General features: G+C 34.4%; 1 protein-coding gene, 1 long non-coding RNA gene and 1 other non-coding gene across 7 annotated transcripts; all 3 read left to right on the top strand.

The window, feature by feature from the left end:
• Window positions 1–272: 272 nt before the first annotated feature.
• Window positions 273–10,294, top strand: PPDK (pyruvate orthophosphate dikinase). Of its 5 annotated transcripts, none has more exons than XM_086561122.1 (21): window positions 273–1,129; window positions 1,434–1,752; window positions 2,314–2,370; window positions 2,491–2,720; window positions 2,808–2,945; window positions 3,049–3,211; window positions 3,779–4,014; window positions 4,101–4,229; window positions 4,341–4,520; window positions 5,108–5,245; window positions 5,579–5,743; window positions 5,856–6,017; window positions 6,227–6,316; window positions 6,560–6,698; window positions 7,127–7,304; window positions 8,016–8,145; window positions 8,487–8,615; window positions 8,902–9,039; window positions 9,220–9,297; window positions 9,828–9,919; window positions 10,046–10,294. In XM_086561122.1, exons 4-21 carry the CDS (start codon window positions 2,517–2,519, stop codon window positions 10,086–10,088), a joined length of 2,532 nt encoding a protein of 843 aa, XP_086417248.1. In that variant the 5' UTR covers window positions 273–1,129; window positions 1,434–1,752; window positions 2,314–2,370; window positions 2,491–2,516; the 3' UTR covers window positions 10,089–10,294. The 5 variants fall into 5 exon arrangements, 4 of the variants coding, with proteins under 4 accessions (XP_086417248.1, XP_086417245.1, XP_086417247.1 ...); XR_015195798.1 differs by having other exon boundaries at window positions 467–1,129; window positions 2,487–2,720; window positions 8,438–8,615; XM_086561119.1 differs by having other exon boundaries at window positions 467–1,129; window positions 2,487–2,720.
• Window positions 10,295–12,067: 1,773 nt separating this feature from the next.
• On the top strand, window positions 12,068–12,149 carry TRNAS-UGA (transfer RNA serine (anticodon UGA)). Its single transcript has one exon. It is a non-coding gene; the product is annotated as a tRNA-Ser (tRNA).
• A 2,487-nt stretch (window positions 12,150–14,636) lies between these two features.
• On the top strand, window positions 14,637–15,252 carry LOC147499286 (uncharacterized). The gene is made up of 2 exons (XR_015194454.1): window positions 14,637–14,900; window positions 14,988–15,252. It is a non-coding gene; the product is annotated as an uncharacterized LOC147499286 (long non-coding RNA).
• Window positions 15,253–21,105: the final 5,853 nt, after the last annotated feature.

Below are 21,105 nucleotides of genomic sequence, written 5' to 3'. Positions count from 1 at the left end.
TTGAAGAAAGCATTTTTATTTGAAAATATATCTACATTTTATTCTTTTTACGGACATCCCTAAAATAAAACTTTAATGAATTTGGCGTAATTATCATTATCTTTCGCAAAATAATATGATTTAAAATAGATGGACTCATGTGCACCACGTAAATTTTTTAAAAAATCAAAATATATATTAAATTTTTGTAAACATGAATGAATAAAATAACTTAGTAGTATCTGTAAACATGAGGTCATGAGACAATTTGTTGGGCAGCCAAAAACTAGCCTAACTAATTGCAATTTCTCTCTCTTAGCTTTTTTATGGTAACTTCCTCCTTTTTTGTTTCGGTTTTTAGCCTTTTAATGGGTTTAAGGCCAAATTATCCCGAAGAAAAAAATAAAAATTTAGTTTTTCATCTCAATTTCTTTTGTTCATCTCTTTCTCGCAAAGTCATCTATAAAGATTTAAAAATAAGTAGCAACTCTATAAAGATTTAAACCAACTCTATAAAGATTTAAACCAACTCAAATCAACTAATTTTGTTGAATCTTTGTCGAAATTAGATAAAAAATTGAAGAAAAAAAATATATTTAGGTAGTTTTTATGGATGAGATCTGAAAATAAATTGTTCAGTATTTAAAGATTTGTTTTAATCTTAAAGTGTGTATTTAGAATTTGGAATTATGGAGAAGAGAAAATCATCTGGTTATTTAGTTATGTATTTGTGAAGAAGATGAAAAAAAATAGAGTGCTTTTTCACTATTCTAACCAAACAGGTGAAGTGAATTTTCATTGCAATTTCTTGTCGTGCATTACGATCTCATTTGCTATTTGCAATTGCTTGCATCGAACCAAACAGACCATTGGTGATTCATAATTTTACGGTGGCAATGACATGAGGGTTAGTCTTGTCTTAACAAGCAATACTGATGTGGTAACTGTCATCAGCATATAAATAAAAGTATGGGTAGGAAAGTAATTTAGAATAGGTTCAGTAAAGCATTATATGATGCTGATGCTTCATAGTGAGTAGTCAGCACAAGAGCATGAAATGAATGAATGAGCGCCATTACGTGTTTCGAGAGCTTGAGATAAGATAACCAAAGATCTTTTCTCCTCTTCCTCTCTGCAACTGAAACAAAAGGTACGTAAGTTTACTCAAACAAACTTCTTTTTACGTATAGTACGATCTTTGATCATTTTTGAGTTTGTTGTTATATGTTGATCTTTGTAATTAACATATTAACATCCGGTGAAAAGTGATAGCAGTAGTACACTAAGTATATCAACACTAAAGCTGGCGAAATATATGGCTTCATAATTAAGAAGATCAAATAATATATGTATTTTCTGGTCTACATCTAATAATTCAAGTGGCTATCTACTATGCAAGTATTGAAAAATCCATTACTACTGATTTGGTACTAATCTACTAGCTGGTGACAAAGTTCATTTTTCAGGAAAATGTCATTGGCAATGAAAGTTATAGTCGTACGGCCTACTACTGGCCTACAAATACAGAAACTATTCAAGGATAAATACACAAATCAAATTGGACTACTTCGACGCTCTAAGCAGGTCAACTTGAACCCTACTTACACAAGTCGGGTTCAAGATGTTCATGGTGGCGGTCTTGCAAATGGTTTCTCAGATTCCAAACCTCTGAAATGGGGCCGACTACCACGTAGAAGCCGGAGTCCATCACGTCCAGGAGCTTTGCTGACCCCTGACAATCCTCAGGCTTCTCAGAAACCTCCCCCCAAAAAGGTAAGTTCTCTATTCTTAAATTACCAAAAAAAAAGTTTCCTAATCTTTAGCTGATGCGCCAACTTAAGTTTATGCATTGGTCTTCAGCTTTTCAGGGCCCACGGAATAAGTCATTTATCATTGTTCATTTTGAGTTTTGACAACCACTGAACAACTTAAGTATCTTTACTAGTACTGTGGAAACACTGATAGTTTGACACCCCAGAACATTTTGCAATATTTTGTGACAATCACGGCATTTTGAACTATGCTGACAAGATAAACTTTGGATGGTGATGCCAGCAGATACATATCACAAAATTTCGTTAATGGTGTTGGCAGATTACAAACTTGTCTGAAAGAGTAAATTGCGCTAGAATATTTCGATAGATAAAATGAACACCCATGGTGTGTACAGTGTACAATGTCCATCTCTGTGCAATCGGAAAATATTGCAAAATTTTGCGACATCTGGAACCATGCTGTATTGTGGTTATGTATGGAAACTATGTATCTGGTGTATATGAAGTCATATACATTCTTAATATCAATTGTGACTGTTTCTTTGGCTGCAATTTGTAGAGGGTATTTACATTTGGCAAAGGCAGGAGTGATGGGAACAAGAGCATGAAATCCTTGGTGAGTTTATTCATATGTTCAGTTCTTGTATAAATGTGTACTTCATTAGTACATTGACAGATTATGCATTTTCATTTTGTTGGCATTTTGTTGGACATGTGGTGCTGCGGGTATAGCTAGGCGGGAAAGGAGCAAATCTTGCAGAAATGGCAAGCATTGGTTTATCAGTACCACCTGGTCTTACCATCTCAACTGAAGCATGCCAAGAGTATCAAGTAAGTGGAAAAATGCTACCAGAAGGCCTATGGGAAGAGATAATAGAAGGCTTGGAAAGCGTGGAGAGAGACATGGGCGCGTTCCTTGGAGATCCTTCCAAACCGCTTCTCCTTTCTGTCCGCTCTGGGGCCGCTGTAAGTACTTCTCTGTGCTCCATGCAACGTTTAACTTTCTGTCATTACTATAGGTTCATATTTTTTTGACTGTTTGGCTGACTATAGATTTCCATGCCTGGGATGATGGACACTGTCCTTAACCTTGGTCTCAACGATGACGTTGTTGCTGGTTTAGCTGCAAGAAGTGGAGAACGCTTTGCTTATGACTCGTATAGGCGATTTCTTGATATGTTTGGGAATGTTGTAAGTGCTTTCAGTTTCAAAATATCTGCAATGTTGATTGAACAATGTATTATCTCCACATAAATTCTCTTACTAATAATTTGTTATTTCCATACTTTTGGAGGTTATGGGAATTTCACACTCATTGTTTGAAGAAAAGTTAGAGCATTTAAAGGAAGCAAAAAGAGTTGAGTTAGACACTGATCTTAAAGCAACTGACCTCAAAGAGCTTGTGGCTCAGTACAAGAATGTCTACCTTGAAGCTACTGGTGAACAGTTCCCTTCAGGTACTCCTCTGTTTTTCCTATACTTAGACATGTTCTACTAAGAGAAGAAAAAAAGGACATGTTCCTATACTTGGCAACTTGAGATTTCTTGGATTTCAAGTGTTGAGATGTATGAGTGTCCCCAAGAATCTTCTAATATATTAATAGAATTGACCCTTCACATAAGTTAGAGCTTATGGAGAAATTGCCGACTCATATATGTCAACATCAAGATCTAAAGGTGTATAAATTGAAATCACACATGCGGCAAGGAATTGAAAATGATGGGTTAAGTTGAAATAGCTGATTCAGGGTTTCAGGTACTTCACACGTTGGTACAACGAAATAGAAGAACTTAGTTAACTAAGTAAACTAGACCCAAGTTGAATGATATGTGATTCCTCTATAGACTGTGCTGCGACATGTAACATGTCCTTTTGTTAGTACTATAACCTTTGCTACTCATTGATCAACTTTTGGATCACCCTCTCATTCTTGGTTAGGTCCAAGATGTTACTCAAAGTGATAATTTTTTATTTCTTTCTCACCAAGAGAATCTACACTTATTCTCTTCGTATGGCTCTGCAGATCCGAAACAACAGTTACTCTTGGCCATACAAGCAGTTTTTAATTCGTGGGACAGCCCCAGAGCAAACAAGTATAGGAGCATTAACCAAATAACTGGGCTGAAGGGGACTGCTGTCAACATTCAGTGCATGGTGTTTGGGAACATGGGAAACACTTCAGGAACAGGTGTTCTCTTCACTAGAAACCCTAGTACAGGTGAAAACAAGCTATACGGAGAGTTCCTTATCAATGCTCAGGTTATATAATTTTATATATATTATTGTTCCAAGTCCTATTTGCTTCCTCTTCCCATCATACAATAACTAATACGAAATCTAAGCAGGGTGAAGATGTAGTTGCTGGAATTAGAACCCCAGAAGATCTTGATGTTATGAAGCAAAGCATGCCGGGAGCCTATGAAGAGCTTGTGGAAAACTGTGAAATCCTAGAGGGACATTATAAAGATATGATGGTTAGACTGAAGATGAATGTTGTTTTCCAATACAATTCTAAATTGAAGATGAAGTTTCTTCTCCTATTCAATTCTAATGTCTGTACTAATTGTATTTGACTGTGATTACAGGATATCGAATTTACTGTTCAAGAAAATAGACTGTGGATGCTACAATGCCGATCAGGAAAGAGAACTGGAAAAGGAGCAGTCAAGATTGCTGTAGACATGGTTAACGAAGGGCTTGTCAACACTCGCTCTGCCATCAAGATGGTTGAACCACAGCATCTTGACCAACTTCTTCATCCACAGGTTCGTAAATACTTAAAGATGGACACCCAACACCTATCATGGCTACCACATCAAATCATTAAAAATGTCCATCTATGTTTCACTTTTTTTCCCGTTATCATGGACGAACACATTTTCTTCACGGAACAGTGTAGCTTAACTGTGAGCGCAATCTTTATATTTTGGATTGGCAAGCCTGTTTTTAAACGAGATCAATAACTCATAGATACGGCGGGGTTCGAACCCCAGACCTCTGGTATCATCACCCAAAGGTTTTACCAACTTTGCTAGTTGGCAATCTGATGTGGTGTTACGTAACAATTTATTCTTAAGTTATTTCTCTCATTGCGGCAGCACATCTTTTTTCACTTTTGAGACGGGCCATGTGGTGTGTTCTTGAAGCATCACAAACTATGGATTTGTTTTATTTTATAATTTTCGTCAGGTCTAGGATATATATATACACATATCTGGCTTGAATTTAGGATAGTGTGTCAAATAGAATCATCTTCTTAAAATTTTCATGCGTGTAGTTCTCAGTATACTCTTGCAAGCATTTCATTACTTTCATCTTTGTCAAACATGTTATTTGCAATTTTATGCTTTAGTTTGAGGATCCATCGGCCTACAAAGACAAAGTGATCGCCACTGGATTGCCTGCATCACCGGGAGCAGCAGTTGGGCAGATTGTTTTCAGTGCTGATGATGCCGAATCATGGCATGCGCAAGGAAAGAGTGCTATCTTGGTATGGTTTTGTTCATTATCTACCTGTTTTATGGACCAAACTTTACTAGTAAATGATGTATCCTTCGTCCAAATGTTTATGGATGAACAAATATTTTCCTCTAAGAAAGCAGATAACAGATCCATAATTTAAACACATAAATTTTCTGTACCTTAAACTTTAGTGTATTCAGTATTGCTATGCATACTGTCAAGTAGTGAAATGTATGTCATTGAAAATATCCATGAGTTTGTAAAATCTTGGATTATGTATATTCCAGCATATTTGGCATTTTCTTGTTGTCAGTGAGAACTGCACTATTTCAAGAATTAGGTGGTTTGGACTTTTCTGTAGGTGAGGACAGAAACCAGCCCAGAGGACATTGGAGGCATGCATGCTGCTGCTGGAATATTGACAGCACGAGGTGGTATGACCTCTCATGCAGCAGTTGTAGCCCGTGGATGGGGGAAATGCTGTGTTTCTGGATGTGCAGATGTCAGAGTAAACGACGCTGAGAAGGTGATCAAGAATATTATTATTTTTTAGTTAAATTTGTTGATATCAAGTAGGTACAATTATTTTTATCTTATTATAACCACTAGTAACATGGATTTCTTTATCTACCACACAGGTAGTTGTAATTGGGGGGAAGTTGTTACAGGAAGGGGATTGGGTATCACTTAACGGGTCAACAGGAGAAGTGATATGGGGGAAGCAACCACTATCCCCTCCAGCTCTAAGTGGTGATTTGGAAATCCTCATGGCTTGGGTCGACGATGTAAGGCGTCTAAAGGTACTATAACTGTAGCTTGCACACTCAACATGCCCCATTGCCCTGACCACAGATCCATCACCTTAAACAGAGGAGAAAAAGTTAGCCTTCTTGATTCATATTGTTGTACTGGTTGATAGGACACTGATATCGCCCTAAAGTCTAAACCACTAAATAGTTTATGTATTTATAAATGTCAAATTAATCTAATCATTTTGGTGCAACAATAGGTCATGGCAAATGCAGACACACCTGAAGATGCACTAACAGCAAGAAACAACGGAGCCCAAGGGATAGGACTTTGTAGGACAGAGCATATGGCAAGTGTTAAATTCATTTAGTTAGTTTTACTTGCCTTTGTAAATCATGATCGAATCCCTGATTTCTGTTCTAAAGATAGCGTACTTCAAATACACCATATAAGATTTGTATTTGTCATCCTTTTTGTACTTGTTGATAGAAAAGATAGTAAGGACATGTAAACATACCTGAAGTCAAGTTCAGTAAAATGTGAGTGCAACCAAGATTGAAACCTTCTGATAGTTGTATATATTGGATCTCAGTTCTTTGCTTCAGATGAAAGGATAAAGGCTGTGAGACAAATGATCATGGCAGTAACAGTGGAACAAAGAAAAGCAGCACTAGACTTACTTTTGCCCTATCAAAGGTCTGATTTTGAAGGAATCTTCCGTGCAATGGATGGTAAGTTCCTCATATCATATCAGGCTATATGTGGAGTTTTTTATTCCCTTTAGAATCATGTACTAAAGTTCAAACATGCTATGGAAGCAAGCAACATTGATCATTACATTAGTCCTTTTAGGTATGCCAATTTCTTAGCGTATCCAATCATATTGTTTATAGATGGTGAGAAGTTCTTTGCATTTGAGATTCAGTTTTGTCTATTTAAAAGCGGTTTGTAATCTAACCTTGTATGTGAATATAACTCACAATTTAGTACTTTACGGTTCCATATAATGTTTAATGCACTATAAAACCTGTCCTCAACTTTTAGCTGAATATGCCTGTGGAGACATGTTCAACTTGTTTGTGGAGACTGAAGATATCGTCATGTTATTTTTTATACACATAAATGTTTCACAAATAACTTGAAACTGACAAATTTTCAGGTCTTCCTGTAACAATCCGCTTGTTGGATCCTCCACTCCATGAATTTTTGCCAGAAGGAGAGATTGAACAAATTGTTGGCGAACTGACTTCATACACTGGCATGACTGAAGATGAAGTTCTGACAAGGATTGAGAAACTATCAGAAGTAAACCCCATGCTTGGTTTCCGAGGATGCAGGTATGATGGGCCAAATCTTTAACTATATACTTCCATATATTCCTGATTCTTCTTGCACCCAGCTAGTGATAGTCTTATATTGAATTGGATACTCTGTCTCATAATACTCACTTGAAAGTTGCAACTCTAGTCCTAAAGCCGATTTAGAAATTACATGTTACTTCTTATAGGATTCCTAGTTTAACATCACATCTGAAAGTAACCATGATTATATATTCCCATCATATGTTCTATGAAGCGAAGGTTGTTCAGCAGCTACAAGCCTACAATATGGTTGGCATGTTCTTGATTCAGACCTTTCAGACAATAGAGTGAATGGTCATCTTAAAAAATATATATATGAAATTGTCTTATTGAACGTTATGACATGACTGACGGTCAGTTAATGATTTCGATAGGAAGTTAGAGTATGTGTTCATGGTAAGAATTTTGCAGCGTCCCCAAGCTTTTTCTTTTTCTTTTATTTTTTTTATTTTTTTTCCTCTCCTCGAGTTTAACGACTTGAGGATCATCAGAAATCTGAACTTGGTATTTGGAGTTTAATACTGTTAGATTGGCCCACATCTACACCATGACACTGCTTAAGCACAACTTACGAAGATAACAAGTAAACGGAGGAACTAATTCTATAAGTTTGATTTAACAAAAGGGATCCAAGAGTATTCAGTTATTCACATGTAGCTCTTGTTCTTTTTGACCTTCTGTATTCAGGCTCGGGATATCGTACCCAGAATTGACTGAAATGCAGGCACGAGCCATCTTTCAGGCTGCTATAGTTATGAGCAGTCAGGGTGTCAAAGTTTTTCCGGAAATAATGGTTCCACTTGTTGGAACACCTCAGGCATGACTTCATTTCTATTCTTTCCTTAATGTACTGTTTATAATAGTTTTTGAACTTATCAGTTTAGGTCCCAATCCCATTGTGAAGGGAAGCTTTCAAAACCATGATTTCACTTTTTCTTTGAAAATGAAAACTTGTTTTGCGTAACAGATTAGATGGAAAACTGGGTTGACTTTGTCATGTCTGTGAAATTAAGAACGAAGCTTGAACATTATTAAATTGCTTTCGTCCATTTGTGGGAGGTTAAGCAAAAGTTCTACAAGTTTGGTTCACCAAAGTTCTGTTTTCTTAGGAAACACTAAGATGTCATCATCTCAACTTCGAAAGTTGGTAATGGACAGGAGCTAGGACATCAAGTGAACTTGATAAGTAGTGTTGCGAAGAAGGTTTTCTCTGAGATGGGAACAACCATTGACTACAAAGTTGGTACTATGATTGAGATCCCTAGGGCTGCTCTAGTTGCAGATGAGGTATGTACAGATGCATCACTTCTCTATATACTGGCCATCAAACATTTAATAAAGCTGTCAATAACTTGGCATCAATTAAGTGTCTACTGAGGAACTTATTTATGTTTCTAATTAAGTTTCTAGAGTGCCTTTAACATCGCATGCACTTATTCTAGCCCAATAAATTTTTGTGTTTATGCAATTCACTTATCAGTAATCAGCATAACCTTATGAGTTCTTTTTTAGCAAATTGGTATGTCACCCATACCTGTTCTTATTCTTATTCATGAATGACTTGTGTTGATAGATTGCCAAGCAAGTGGAGTTTTTCTCCTTCGGGACCAATGACCTCACACAAATGACATTTGGATATAGCAGAGATGATGTTGGAAAGTTTCTCCCTATATACCTAGCCAAAGGGATTCTACAAAGCGACCCTTTTGAGGTTAGACTACATATATATATTAAGAATCTGTTATGCAACTGCATCACACAAATGACACGTTTGATGTTGAAGTAACAGAGTTGTTGGATCAAGTCGCACACTTTCTAGTAATTATAAGAACATCCCTACACAACTGGTGAATGTTCATCCCAATTCATTTGTGAAACCTTTGAATCTCAGGTGCTTGATCAAAGAGGTGTAGGTCAATTAATCAAGATGGCCACAGAACGAGGTCGTGGAGCTAAGCCTAGCTTGAAGGTAGGTATTGGGTACATGTTGAATTCTATCTGCCTGAACAGGTGGCATGACTAATATTATGTTGGCTCTCATTTTAACTAGAGGGGATCTTTCTTCAAAATTGCTCTGTGTACTAATGAAAAATATCTGCAGCTTCCAACACACGAGACACTATAGAATAAGAATCTACTGATATAAAATGAAACAGGCTCAACTTGAGCGGTTATATTTGATCATGTTTCCTATGAAGACGTCTAACGATAATGCTCTAAAACGTTGGAACATGAAGAGGAGTATGAGTCAACTTAGACCATTCTACATGCGAACTTAGATGATCTACTTTAACAGCTTGACCATTTTAAGTTATTGTAGTGGCTGTATGCTGCATCGGCTTTCATTTAAGTGTTTACAGATGGAATATTCAGACGATGCCTCAGCCATCTTGCCCATGCCAAATAAATATATGATGTGAACGAAAAAGCTATTTGTTATGTGGAAATTTACTGTGTTGGTCTTATACGCCTTCACGGGTTTGCAATGATAACAAACAGGTTGGAATCTGCGGTGAGCATGGTGGAGAGCCTTCTTCTGTAGCTTTTTTTGCGGAGGCAGGATTGGATTATGTGTCTTGTTCCCCATTTAGGTTCGCTTGTCTATATAACAATAAAAACCACTTTGAGTGTAAAGCATTATATATGTGCATGAAAATGCCATTTTGCAAATACAAGTAGTTGACATTTTCTTCTCATCGTTTGATCTTTCTTGACAGGGTCCCCATTGCAAGGCTAGCAGCAGCTCAAGTGGCTATCTGACAGAAAAAATCACAGGGAAATAACACAAAGACACCCTCAACGACTTCATTTTTGAGTTTATATAATTGTAAATAATTATAATTGGTCGTTGTATCTTGTAATAATTGGGGTGTACAGGAAACAGAAGGCCACGATATAACTGAAATCCTGCCAAATAATATTGTAAAGAGGTCGCCAATAGTATATATAATTTTTGTTCTTTTTTATTACTATTTCGAGAAAAGAAAAATAAGAAGATGAAAAATGGTTAGGATGAGGGTTTTTTTAAGCTAAGGTCTAGGCATGTCCTAACGAAAATGCATTTTATTCATAGACATGTTGAGGGGCCTAAAAATGAGACCTGACCGAAGTCGGGAATCAGGGACTGGACCAGGATTCGAAGGCTAAGGGTGCAAGAGCATATGTTTACCCATAATTGAACCGGGGGGGGGGCGCGTAATAGAACATTATGGAGGGGTTGTGAATCCTTATAATTTGGACATATTTCTAGCGATGCAGTGATGGAGTTTTTCCAAAACTTCGGGGATGCGATTTTCCCCCAACGGCAGCACTAATGCACTACCCTGGCTCCATCACTGGCAAATACTTGTACAATTTACCTGTAATATCTGTGTCCATGGAAACACAAACACTTCTTAACAAGATTACAAGGTAACTTTTCATTAATTAAATATATATATATACTAGAAAGTATGCCCGTGCATACGCACTGGCTTTTTTGAAAACATATTCAACAATCATAACTATATACATATATAAATTTTCTAACAAATCGTGATTCCCGTTTTAGTCGCTAACCTATTGTAATTTCATAACAAATCTTTTTAATTAAGTTTTAAAAACCCATTTTAATTTTCTAACAAATTGTTTTAATTAAGTTTTATAAACCTATTTTTTAACCCTGTTTTAATAGTTGACTTAATTTAGAAATATGATTTCCATTTTAATAGGAGAATGCTTTTCGTTTTAATTAGATATGCTATATTTTTCCTTTTCAATAGGGAAGGAATTGCCATTTTAATAGGAAAAAGATTTCCGTTTTAATTAAAAGTGTTAGAATTTCTTTTTTCTAATAGAGGAGGAATTCCTGTTTTAATAAGAAATTGATTCCCGTTTTAATTAGAAGTGTCTAATAAATAGGAAAGGAATTCCCGTTTTTAATAGGAGATGATGATGTAGAATTTTAATAGAGTTCGAAAAATACCCTTTGTGAAAACTTTAATATTAAAATATAGATATAAACCCTAACTTTGAAACGAACTATAGTATACACCCCTAACACTAGCTACACTTGTCTATTACGGCCCATAGCCATTCACGCTTACCACATTTTCACATTTCAACACGTTCGTTCTCTTCCATTTTTAAAATGCGTGATCCATTACCTGTGGTAACCATTTAGACAATGGATCTTCTTCCATTGACAACCTTTGTCTATGTAATGCTCTTTTTTTGTTTTACAAAATACTTGTGTGCTCGGTTTGAGAAGATGAATTCAAGTTCATTCATTCTTTGTGTTTTGTAGATGGTCCTACATTGGCTAACAAACACCAACTCATAGTATATACCTAGACATTTCTCGTGGGGTATAGATGCTTCCGTGTGTTTGAGAATGGTGATTTTTTGTTAAGAGCCATTACTTCTGTTTTGAAATCTAAAACCATTATTTAAGCTTTAGCTGCCAGAAAGAGTTAGTAAAAAGAGTTATACTAACTGTTATAGAGAGCACCTTAAATTCTATTATTATTGAATTTTGTGAGAGAAGACGTAGAAGAAGCCTTTTGCACCCAGCACCTCAGAAGATGTGATAAGATAAATATGTCTACACAACCATACAAGGCCGGACAAGCACTCTTGAATCCATAATCATACTTCAAAACTTGACCTCTTCACCACTTTGGAAGAGGTTGAAGGAGGTCGTATATTGTGGGAAAGTTTGGTAAATAGAATTATTTATAACATAACAACAAGTATCAAAAGTCGATATGTCCGAGTGGTTAAGGAGACAGACTTGAAATCTGTTGGGCTTTGCCCGCGCAGGTTCGATCCCTGCTGTCGACGTTTACTTTCATCATCAAAATTTTAAGCTGAGATAGTGTGCCTTTTAAAGTAATCTGTGACTCTGTGTAACTATTTTTATTCCATGAAAATCATGACACTAAAATGAGAACGAGACTCGAAATGCTGACTATTTTTATTCCATGAAAATCATGACACTTTTAGTGTTTAGTTGTTCTTAACTTCTTATACCAAATTCTAACATGATTATCGAAAAAAAAATGTATATATAAATACGAAAATGCTAGCGGGACAGCTATTGTGTTGTACCAGGCTAACAGCCCAATCAAGTGAAACTTGTTACTCTTTCATCCGGTTCTCTCTCTCTCCCTTTTTTCTTTAGTTAAAGAAAATTAAGAAAAACAAATAACAATAAAACAAAAAGAAAACACACAAGCATTAATTCTCTTCTTCCCACTGTTGTTAGTAGAAAACCACTTATCTTTTTCAGTTTTGCTTAATCAAGTCATTAATATAAAGAAAGAATACTAATACAATGAAAACCAACTGGCAACAATACAAATTAAAATTATATTTTTCAAATAAAAATCATGTTTTTCTGTTGAAAGCAATACAATCATTTGGATTTCATCTAGAAAATGAGCGATCTTGTATGCATACTGAAAGAATGTTTTCTCTAGGTGATTTGTTATTTGAGATATTTTTAAAATTATGTATTTATTTGTTTTTTTTTTTTTTTTTTTTTTAATTTTATAAATATGCATTTATTTAGAAGTGGTGAAAGTCATGACTGTTTTTAGGCTACCATTGTCGTTCGAGTCGAAGACGAAGAGACACAACCATAGCTGGTACAGGTGAACAAGACGAATTCCTTGGGTTTTTTTTTTTTTTTTTTTTATTATTATAAGCTAAAATGTGAATTAGACTGAATGTGAATTAGCAAGTTTCTCTTGTATTATGTGGCATTAGCCTATTGGGTTGTGAGCCAGATATACGACAGTAGCTGTCCCGCTAGCACTACTCATATAAATAGGGTCCTGTTAAATACACGCTCCGGTTCCTAAGAGGGCACTCTCCGACTTGGAAACCGGTTTTAGTTAAGAGTAATCCAGCCGATTCACAAAAAAATTAGAGGGGCACGCTCCCGAAACCGGGTGACTTTGTATACAGGTTTGTAGTACTATTTTCATAGGTTACTAACATGCGATAAAGCGGTGTAAAATACCTTCGAGACTTTATCTTCTCTCCTCCTCCCAAACCACCCCCCCTCCTCTCCTTTCTTTACAATGACTATACAAAATTCAGTTCATTACGTCGACGAATTCGACAAAGGATAATAGTCATAAGAAGAAGGAAGATAAAGAAGGGTTGAATCGAAAAAACAAGGCGGTGTTGGTCACCGAACCGCATTGAGAGATTTTTACAAGCTTTGCAACAACTTGGTGGATCTCATGGTATGTAAAAACAGATGTGTAATTATTATTATTTTAAGAAAATATTAACATTGATTTTTTTTAGCTGCTACACCAAAGCAAATCGTGAGAATTAATGATGGTCTTACTAATGATGAAGTTTAAAGCCATTTACGGTATGAAGTTGCACTTGTATGTTGTATCTAACCATCGGTTTTATTTTTATGAATAATTGCCTATTATACTGATGCCTAATTTTGTATTGTTGTACAGTCTCATTAAACATATTAAATCCAAATTAATTAATAAAATGCTAAAATTACTAGATTTAATTATGGTTAGAAATAATATTCCTCTATATTCTAAGTTCTAAAAAGACATATAATGTCTTTGGATTTAAGATGGGTAGCTTCGGTGCTATTTTTTCGGACGGACATAATCTATACAATTTTTTTCATGGATGAAATCACATGTCGATGATGATTATCGTGAATGAAGAGTTTGTTGTTTTTTCGTGTTTTGATGAGGATTGTGAGTTTGAAGAGACTGAGTTGGAAATTAAATGAGAAAGTGTTGGACTTGCATGAGGATCAATACTTGAATTTGACACAGTAGGAACTCTGGCAATAGGATTTCTGACAGGTGGAGGAGTAGAAGTTGATTTGAACAGTGGTGTAATGAGAGGTAATGAATCAGAATTTGACACTATTGCTATACCTGCTACTGTTGTAACTTGGATTACTGTTTTAGTACTACTTGTTTTTGCTGGTAAGCCTAGAATAGCAATTGTTCTTGAAGGAAGGAAAATTACTAAAGATTATTTGTGGTGGTAGTGTTTATACTAGACATTGGGATTATGCTAAGTTTATATCTGTTGCTGATAAATGTGGTGCTATTTTGCTTTGTGATATGGCTCATATTAGTGGCCTTATTGCTGCTCAGGTATCAATTGTTTTTTTTATCTCTTTTTCAATTTACGCTTTTCGATTCAATTTGGTTGGATAGAATAGTTCATATGATATATTAAGTTGTTTGGTGCGAAATGACAGATTGAGGGTGAAGAGGTATAGGATTTTGTGATCGGTAATGGAAGAGTAAGCAAGTCTATTTGCAACTATTGGTTCATTTATCTGTGATCAGATTCAGTTATATGATTTATTTTTAAATATTATATTAGAGAATGTTTATTCTAGTCAATTTAAATCCATGCCTCATTTCTATATCCCATTAGCCAAAGGAACTTTTTGCATTTTCACTTGTGTTTTAGACTGACAATGACACAACAAACTACCCGGTGCTGTTTTTTTGTATGACAACTTACTTGTACCTATATTTGTTTTTTTTCCAAGTAATCACCAGAGAATCTCTTATAGCAGCTCAGGTGAAGCTTTTACCACTGTAGTTATTTCTGTTATGTTTTTAATAGTTTTAATGGTTAGAACTCAAATATGAGAATATATGTGTGCAGAGAGAAGATTTTCAGAAGTTGTTAGTAGATCTTGTGAAGAAGGAAAAAGATGGACTTTTTGCTGAAGCAGGTGTGACTGTGCTCGAGTCTAGAAGTCATTTTACATCCCAAAAAAGTTGTTCGATTAAAACATCTGTTGCTAGTTTTGTTTTAAATTTGCTTTGGCAGAACTACAGAAGTCTGTTTTGTTTCTGAACTCTTTGTTTGCTTAATGTGTAGAGTGTAGACACAGTACGTTTTATGATCAGACCATTCTTTTGACTTTTATTTAGTCTATGTGAGATGAGTATTTTGTCTAAAGCTAGTGGCATAGGTGGTCTGTGCTCTTAGAACAGTAGTAACATCATTGAACTTAGATGATCCCACAAATCAAAATAGTTCATTGATGTTGATTAAAACTCATCTTTGCTCCTAAAATTACCAATCAATATCTATCAGTAATTCAGTATTGGTCAATAAGCCTTCTAGAAAATTTGACATGAAAAATGAAAAATATTGATGTTTAGTTGATGAAAAATGTTGGTATCTAGTTGTTGAAAATTGTAATAGTAAAGCGGTAATTAGTTATCGAAATTAAAACTCAATTTCGGTATCCAGTTGCTAATTTCATAAATGATATCTAGTTGCTGAAAATTGCTCCACATTTTGGTGTTTAGTTGAGAAAATTGAAAATTATATTTGTAAAATTGTAATAGTAAAGCGTTACTTACTAAAACTCAATTTCGGTATCTCTAATTTGAGAAAATTGCTCAAAATTTTGATGTTCAATTGCTGAAAATTGTAATAGTAAAGCGGTAACCAGTTACCGAAATTAAAACTCAATTTCGGTATCTCTAATTTGATAAAATTGCTCAAAATTTTGGTGTTCAATTGCTGAAAATTGTAATAGTAAAGCGGTAACCAGTTACCGAAATTAAAACTCAATTTCGGTATCTCTAATTTGAGAAAATTGCTCAAAATTTTGGTGTTCAATTGCTGAAAATTGTAATAGTAAAGCGGTAACCAGTTACTAAAACTCAATTTTGGTATCCCTAATTTGAGAAAATTGCTCAAAATTTTGGTGTTCAATTGTTGAAAATTGTAATAGTAAAGCGGTAACCAGTTACCGAAATTAAAACTCAATTTCGGTATCCAGTTCCTAATTTGATAAATAATATCTAGTTGCTGAAAATTGTTCAAAATTTTGGTGTTTAGTTGCTGAATATTGTAGTTAGAAAGCGGTAACCAGTTACTAAAATCCAATTTCCGTATCCTAATTTGATAAATGGTATCTAGTTGCTGAAAATGGCTCAAAATTTTGGTATTCAGTTGCTGAAAATTGTATTTGTAAAGCAGTAACCAGTTATCAAAATTAAAACTCAATTTCAGTATCTAGTTACGAATTTGATAAATGATATTTAGTTGCTGAAAATTGCTCAAACTTTTGGTGTTTAGTTGCTGAAAATTGTATTTGTAAAATAGTAACCAGTTATCGAAATTAACATAAGATTGAGAAGATTACAACATTCTATGATTCCTCTTTTTTCCCTTTCCCTTTCATAATAGCTTTTGTCCCAAACCCATGACATATGTTGTCAACTTCCATTTCCGATTCCAATGTAAACTTTCAATGTGCTTAATTAGAATTAAATTCAACAAAAAGAAAATAGTTACACATATACCTAACTTAAAGAAAACAATTAAAGTGGAGAAGATAAGTCAAACAAATTACCTTGCAAGTGTGTGGATTGGGTGAGTTTTCATGCTCACCATCTCCCATAGTTTTGAGTTTTTGTAAGTTTCTATATTAGGAATGGAGAAGAAGTGTTTAAAGAGAAGTAGATTTGAGGGTGGGGAAAGAAACATAATAGAAAAATGGCTAAAATTTGGGTTTGAATTTGAGTGAGAAGCCAAAAAGTTGAAAATGAGTTTTGAGTTTGATTTTGAGAGGGAAATTCAAATCAACCTAAAAAGAGAATAAATTGATTTCGAAATTTCATAAACACAGTAAAATAGTATTGAATTATTGAATAATTGGTCGAAATATCAAAATTGTTTTGAAATATTGAAATAATTGGTCGAAATGAAAACTCAATTTCAGATGTCGAGATATCAAAATAATTGAAATATTGAAATATTGAGATGTCTAACCCTAAACCCTAAACCCTAAATTGGGAATATCGAGGAATCTCAAATTTTGATACCATTACAAATTAAAAAAATAATAATAAAATAGGTGTTAAATTAGATAATGAATATTAACTTCCAAATGTGCTAGATGTTAGATACTATATTCAAAATATAGTTAGAACTGTATTGATTTTTTTTTTTCGAAATATAGTTTTATTATTGTTAGAACTGTATTGGCTAAACCATAAACATATGTACAGTTGCTACATATCAATTCTGAAATCATAAATAATAACCAAAATATTTTATTATAGAATGGAAAATGGGTTTAAATTATATCATTTAATCAAACTTTAATTAGTACCAGGGGTGGCAGTTTTGTACACGACTCGCTAACCCGACACGAATTTAGCGGGTTTGGGTTAAGAAAAAAGGCTTTTGGGTCATTTAAGGGTTGACCCGCCGAACCCATCAAATAAATGGGTTGGGTTAGGGTCACATATATTAACCCGAGTAACCCGTTGGTAGACCCAATTAGTTCTCGGGTCTAATGGGTCGGGTCATCAACTCGTGATATGTATAACCTGTTTTAAGATAAGTGAATTATTTTTTAAAATCTCACTATCCCAACAACTTAAAATAAACGACTAAAAGGAGAAGGATTAGCCGTCATATTGATTCATTCGATAAATACATATTTCGTTATTCAATTTTTATTGATATATAATTGAATTATGAATGGTTTTTGAGTATATATATATATATATATATATTTGATAAATAAAATCGTGAAATACTAAATATTTTGCATATAGGTTGTTTGTGAATCCGATCCGAAACTGATTTGAAATTGATCCGTTGGCTTAGCGAGTCACCTGTTGGGTAACCCGTTATATAGGTGGGTTGGCTTTGGGTTTGACAAACTCGACACGATTAATAACCCAGATTTGGGTTTGCTCTCCTAACACGTGACCCAGATATGACACAACACGAATCCGACCCAACACGTACGACCCATTGCCACTCCTAGTTAGAACTGTACTGTTTCAAACCTTAAATCCTAAACATAAGTAAAGTTGCTACTAATTCTGAAATAAAAAATTACAACCAAAACATTTTATTATAGATTGGATAACGGGTTAATTTAAATAATTACATCGTCTAATCCAATTTTAATATGTAGGTAAAAATTTAGATATTAGATTTAAAGTGTAATTAGAACTGTACTAATTCAAACCCTTTCCGATATAAAAAATTATAACCTAAACGTTTTATTATAGATTGGAGAATGGGTTTAAATTATATTCTATAATTCAATTTTAATTTGTTGGTAAAAATTTAGATGTTAGATTCAAAGTCTAGTTCGAACTATATTTATTAAAACCCTAGAGACATGTACAATTGCTACAAATTCGAAAATAAAAAATTATAACCTAAATGTTTTCTCTTTGTTGGAATTAAGTTATCACCTAAAACAACTACAAATAAGTTAAAATATGCTAATTATTAATCAAATTATTATCAAATAGATGATGAAATATTTAAATATTAGAATTTGACAACACAGCAACAAGATATCAAATGGTTTAAGAATTTTCGGTGTCTATTTGTTGTATCTTTACTTGGTAAATGATAACCCGACACTGTAATTTATGGTTATGTTTCAGCAACCCATTACCGTGGTTTATGGTATTTTACGACAATGTGTTACCGTTCATCAAAATAGCACATACATCAAGATTACACAAAATTTATTTTGAAATCTAAGATTCAAACTATCGTAATTCATTTAGTTTCAATTTCATTAGGCAATTTCAATTACATTAATCTCCAATTTTTTTTTTTTTGTTCAATTGATTCTTCTAACATCATATAATCTTCAATTTATTCGACAGTGAGATGTGGGTGCGATAAATCGTTCATTTAAGAGTTGAATAATGATACATACTCCATTTGAGAGTTAAAATATAGAGGTATTGAGAGTTGAGAAGTAGAGAAAAATTGAGTTGAGTTGAGTCAAGAAAAATTGAATTGGATGTAGATAATTGGAGAAGGAAAGTGTATTTTGATAGTGTATAGAGTTGCATAGTGCAAATTAGTTAGTTAAGGGCAATATAAGGTTACCACTATTTTTTATGGAGAGAGCCCTCTTAGAAAACATGGGTTTTAAGTTGAGACACAAATGTAATAACAAATTCCGGATTGGAGAGTGCCCTCTTAGAAATGGAGAGTGTATTTAAGATTACCCTATAAATATTATATATATATATATAACATCATTTGATCTGTAATGTACTCAACACAATATGTCAAAATGCATATCATATAATTTACTCATACTTAACCAAAGAAAATAAAGTATAATTTACTGTATAAATAATACATCAAGTCCTCAAGGAAATTTGTTATTGGATTTTCAATTGGTTTAAACACCTAAACCAGTATGTATTTTGTTTCATGTATACACAACAATACGACATTCTGAAAAGGACTCAAGTCCCTCCTGATCAAAAAAAAAAAAAAAAAAAAAAAACAAACAAACAAAAAACAAACAAACAAACTCAAGTCCCTCAGTGACCAGACCGTATCATGTATCACAACACCATTCTTTTAGTTTAGTAATAAAAAGAACTTGGACATAACTTAGGGCATCTCCAATGGAGGGTGTAATTTTACACTCCCACATAGGTTCCACATAGGTGCCACTAGGATTTTATACCCCCCACTCCTGTATGATATATTTAACCAAAATATACACCCTGAGTAGTTTCCAATAGGGCAAAATGAGCAAAGTGTATTTTAAAGGATGGACGTTTGAGAAATTAATAGATTCAAACGTCACTTTAAGTAACGTCCCACCTTTACTATCTTTCTTGAAGAAACGTCCCGCTTCTATTTTAAGAGGCACGTCACTTTGAGTAACGTGTCAATTGTTTTGAAAAAAAAAACCGAAACAGTCTAGTATACCGAAACTCTCCTTCTTCTTCCTCTCAACTCCATTCTTCTCCATTTTTCTCTTCCAATGCCTCTTCGCAAACGTTTTTTTGGTGGTAGAGAGCTCCGCGAAGAAGAATCAACAATGTCTAGTGTAAGAAACTTGGGGCAAGAAGACGAATTTGTCGCTCAAACACAGGATGAAAACACACTTGAACCCATTGTTTTTCCACCATTTATCAATCCACAACAACATCCACCACTGATTCGAATCCCAGAAACACATGTATCAAACTTTGGTATATTTTTATTTAAGTGCTTGAGAACCAAGTAAGTTTTAGTATATTTTTATTTAAGATTTACATGATTATAAATCGTTTGTTTAAATGTCTAATCAAACTTTGGTGTTTGAATTCCTAATCGTATACTATTTTAATTAATGAACCTTTTTTTTTATGTAATGACTAATCACAAGGTGTAACTCCTTGGTTGATTCGTTGTTATTGGGAATTAGTTAAATTTTTTTGGAAAGCTCTTCGGAGTAGAAAGGAGTTGGGGTTTATACGAATTTGTGATGCCATATTGGCGACTCCGTTTGGTGGTATCATAGACGTGCCATATTTGAAAAATGACAAGGCACTAACGTACACCTTGGTTGAGCGTTGGTGGGATACCACACATAGCTTCCACTTTTCCTTGGGGAGAGGCCACCATCACCCCATTAGATTTCTCCATGCTTACGGGGTTGAGTATAGGGAGAGGAAGACTATTACAATCTAACCGCAGTTATGAGACATTTGAAACGGCACAACAGCTATTTCCTGGAAAAGAATTTAAAGACGATGATCCGGCTAAGGCGTTGAGGTTGACTCCATCTAATTGGACAGGCACTGGGATACAATGTAGATGGTTTGAAGATAGGTATGTGAATTACTTTTTGGAGAAACCTAAAGGGTGGGAGCCCGGGGCTGATCACGAGGATGAATACATACTTGCTTTTCTATTTTATATGGTTGGTCAAGTTTTTCTCAAAACAGGAACAAGTTCCATTCAATTCGCCTCTCCCTTGTTACGG

The sequence above is a fragment of the Coptis chinensis genome, chromosome 5 (assembly GCF_015680905.1).
Source record: "Coptis chinensis isolate HL-2020 chromosome 5, ASM1568090v1, whole genome shotgun sequence".
Classification (NCBI taxonomy): domain Eukaryota; kingdom Viridiplantae; phylum Streptophyta; class Magnoliopsida; order Ranunculales; family Ranunculaceae; genus Coptis; species Coptis chinensis.
Note: the sequence above shows the minus strand (reverse complement) of the source record. Positions and strands in the feature narration are given on the sequence as shown.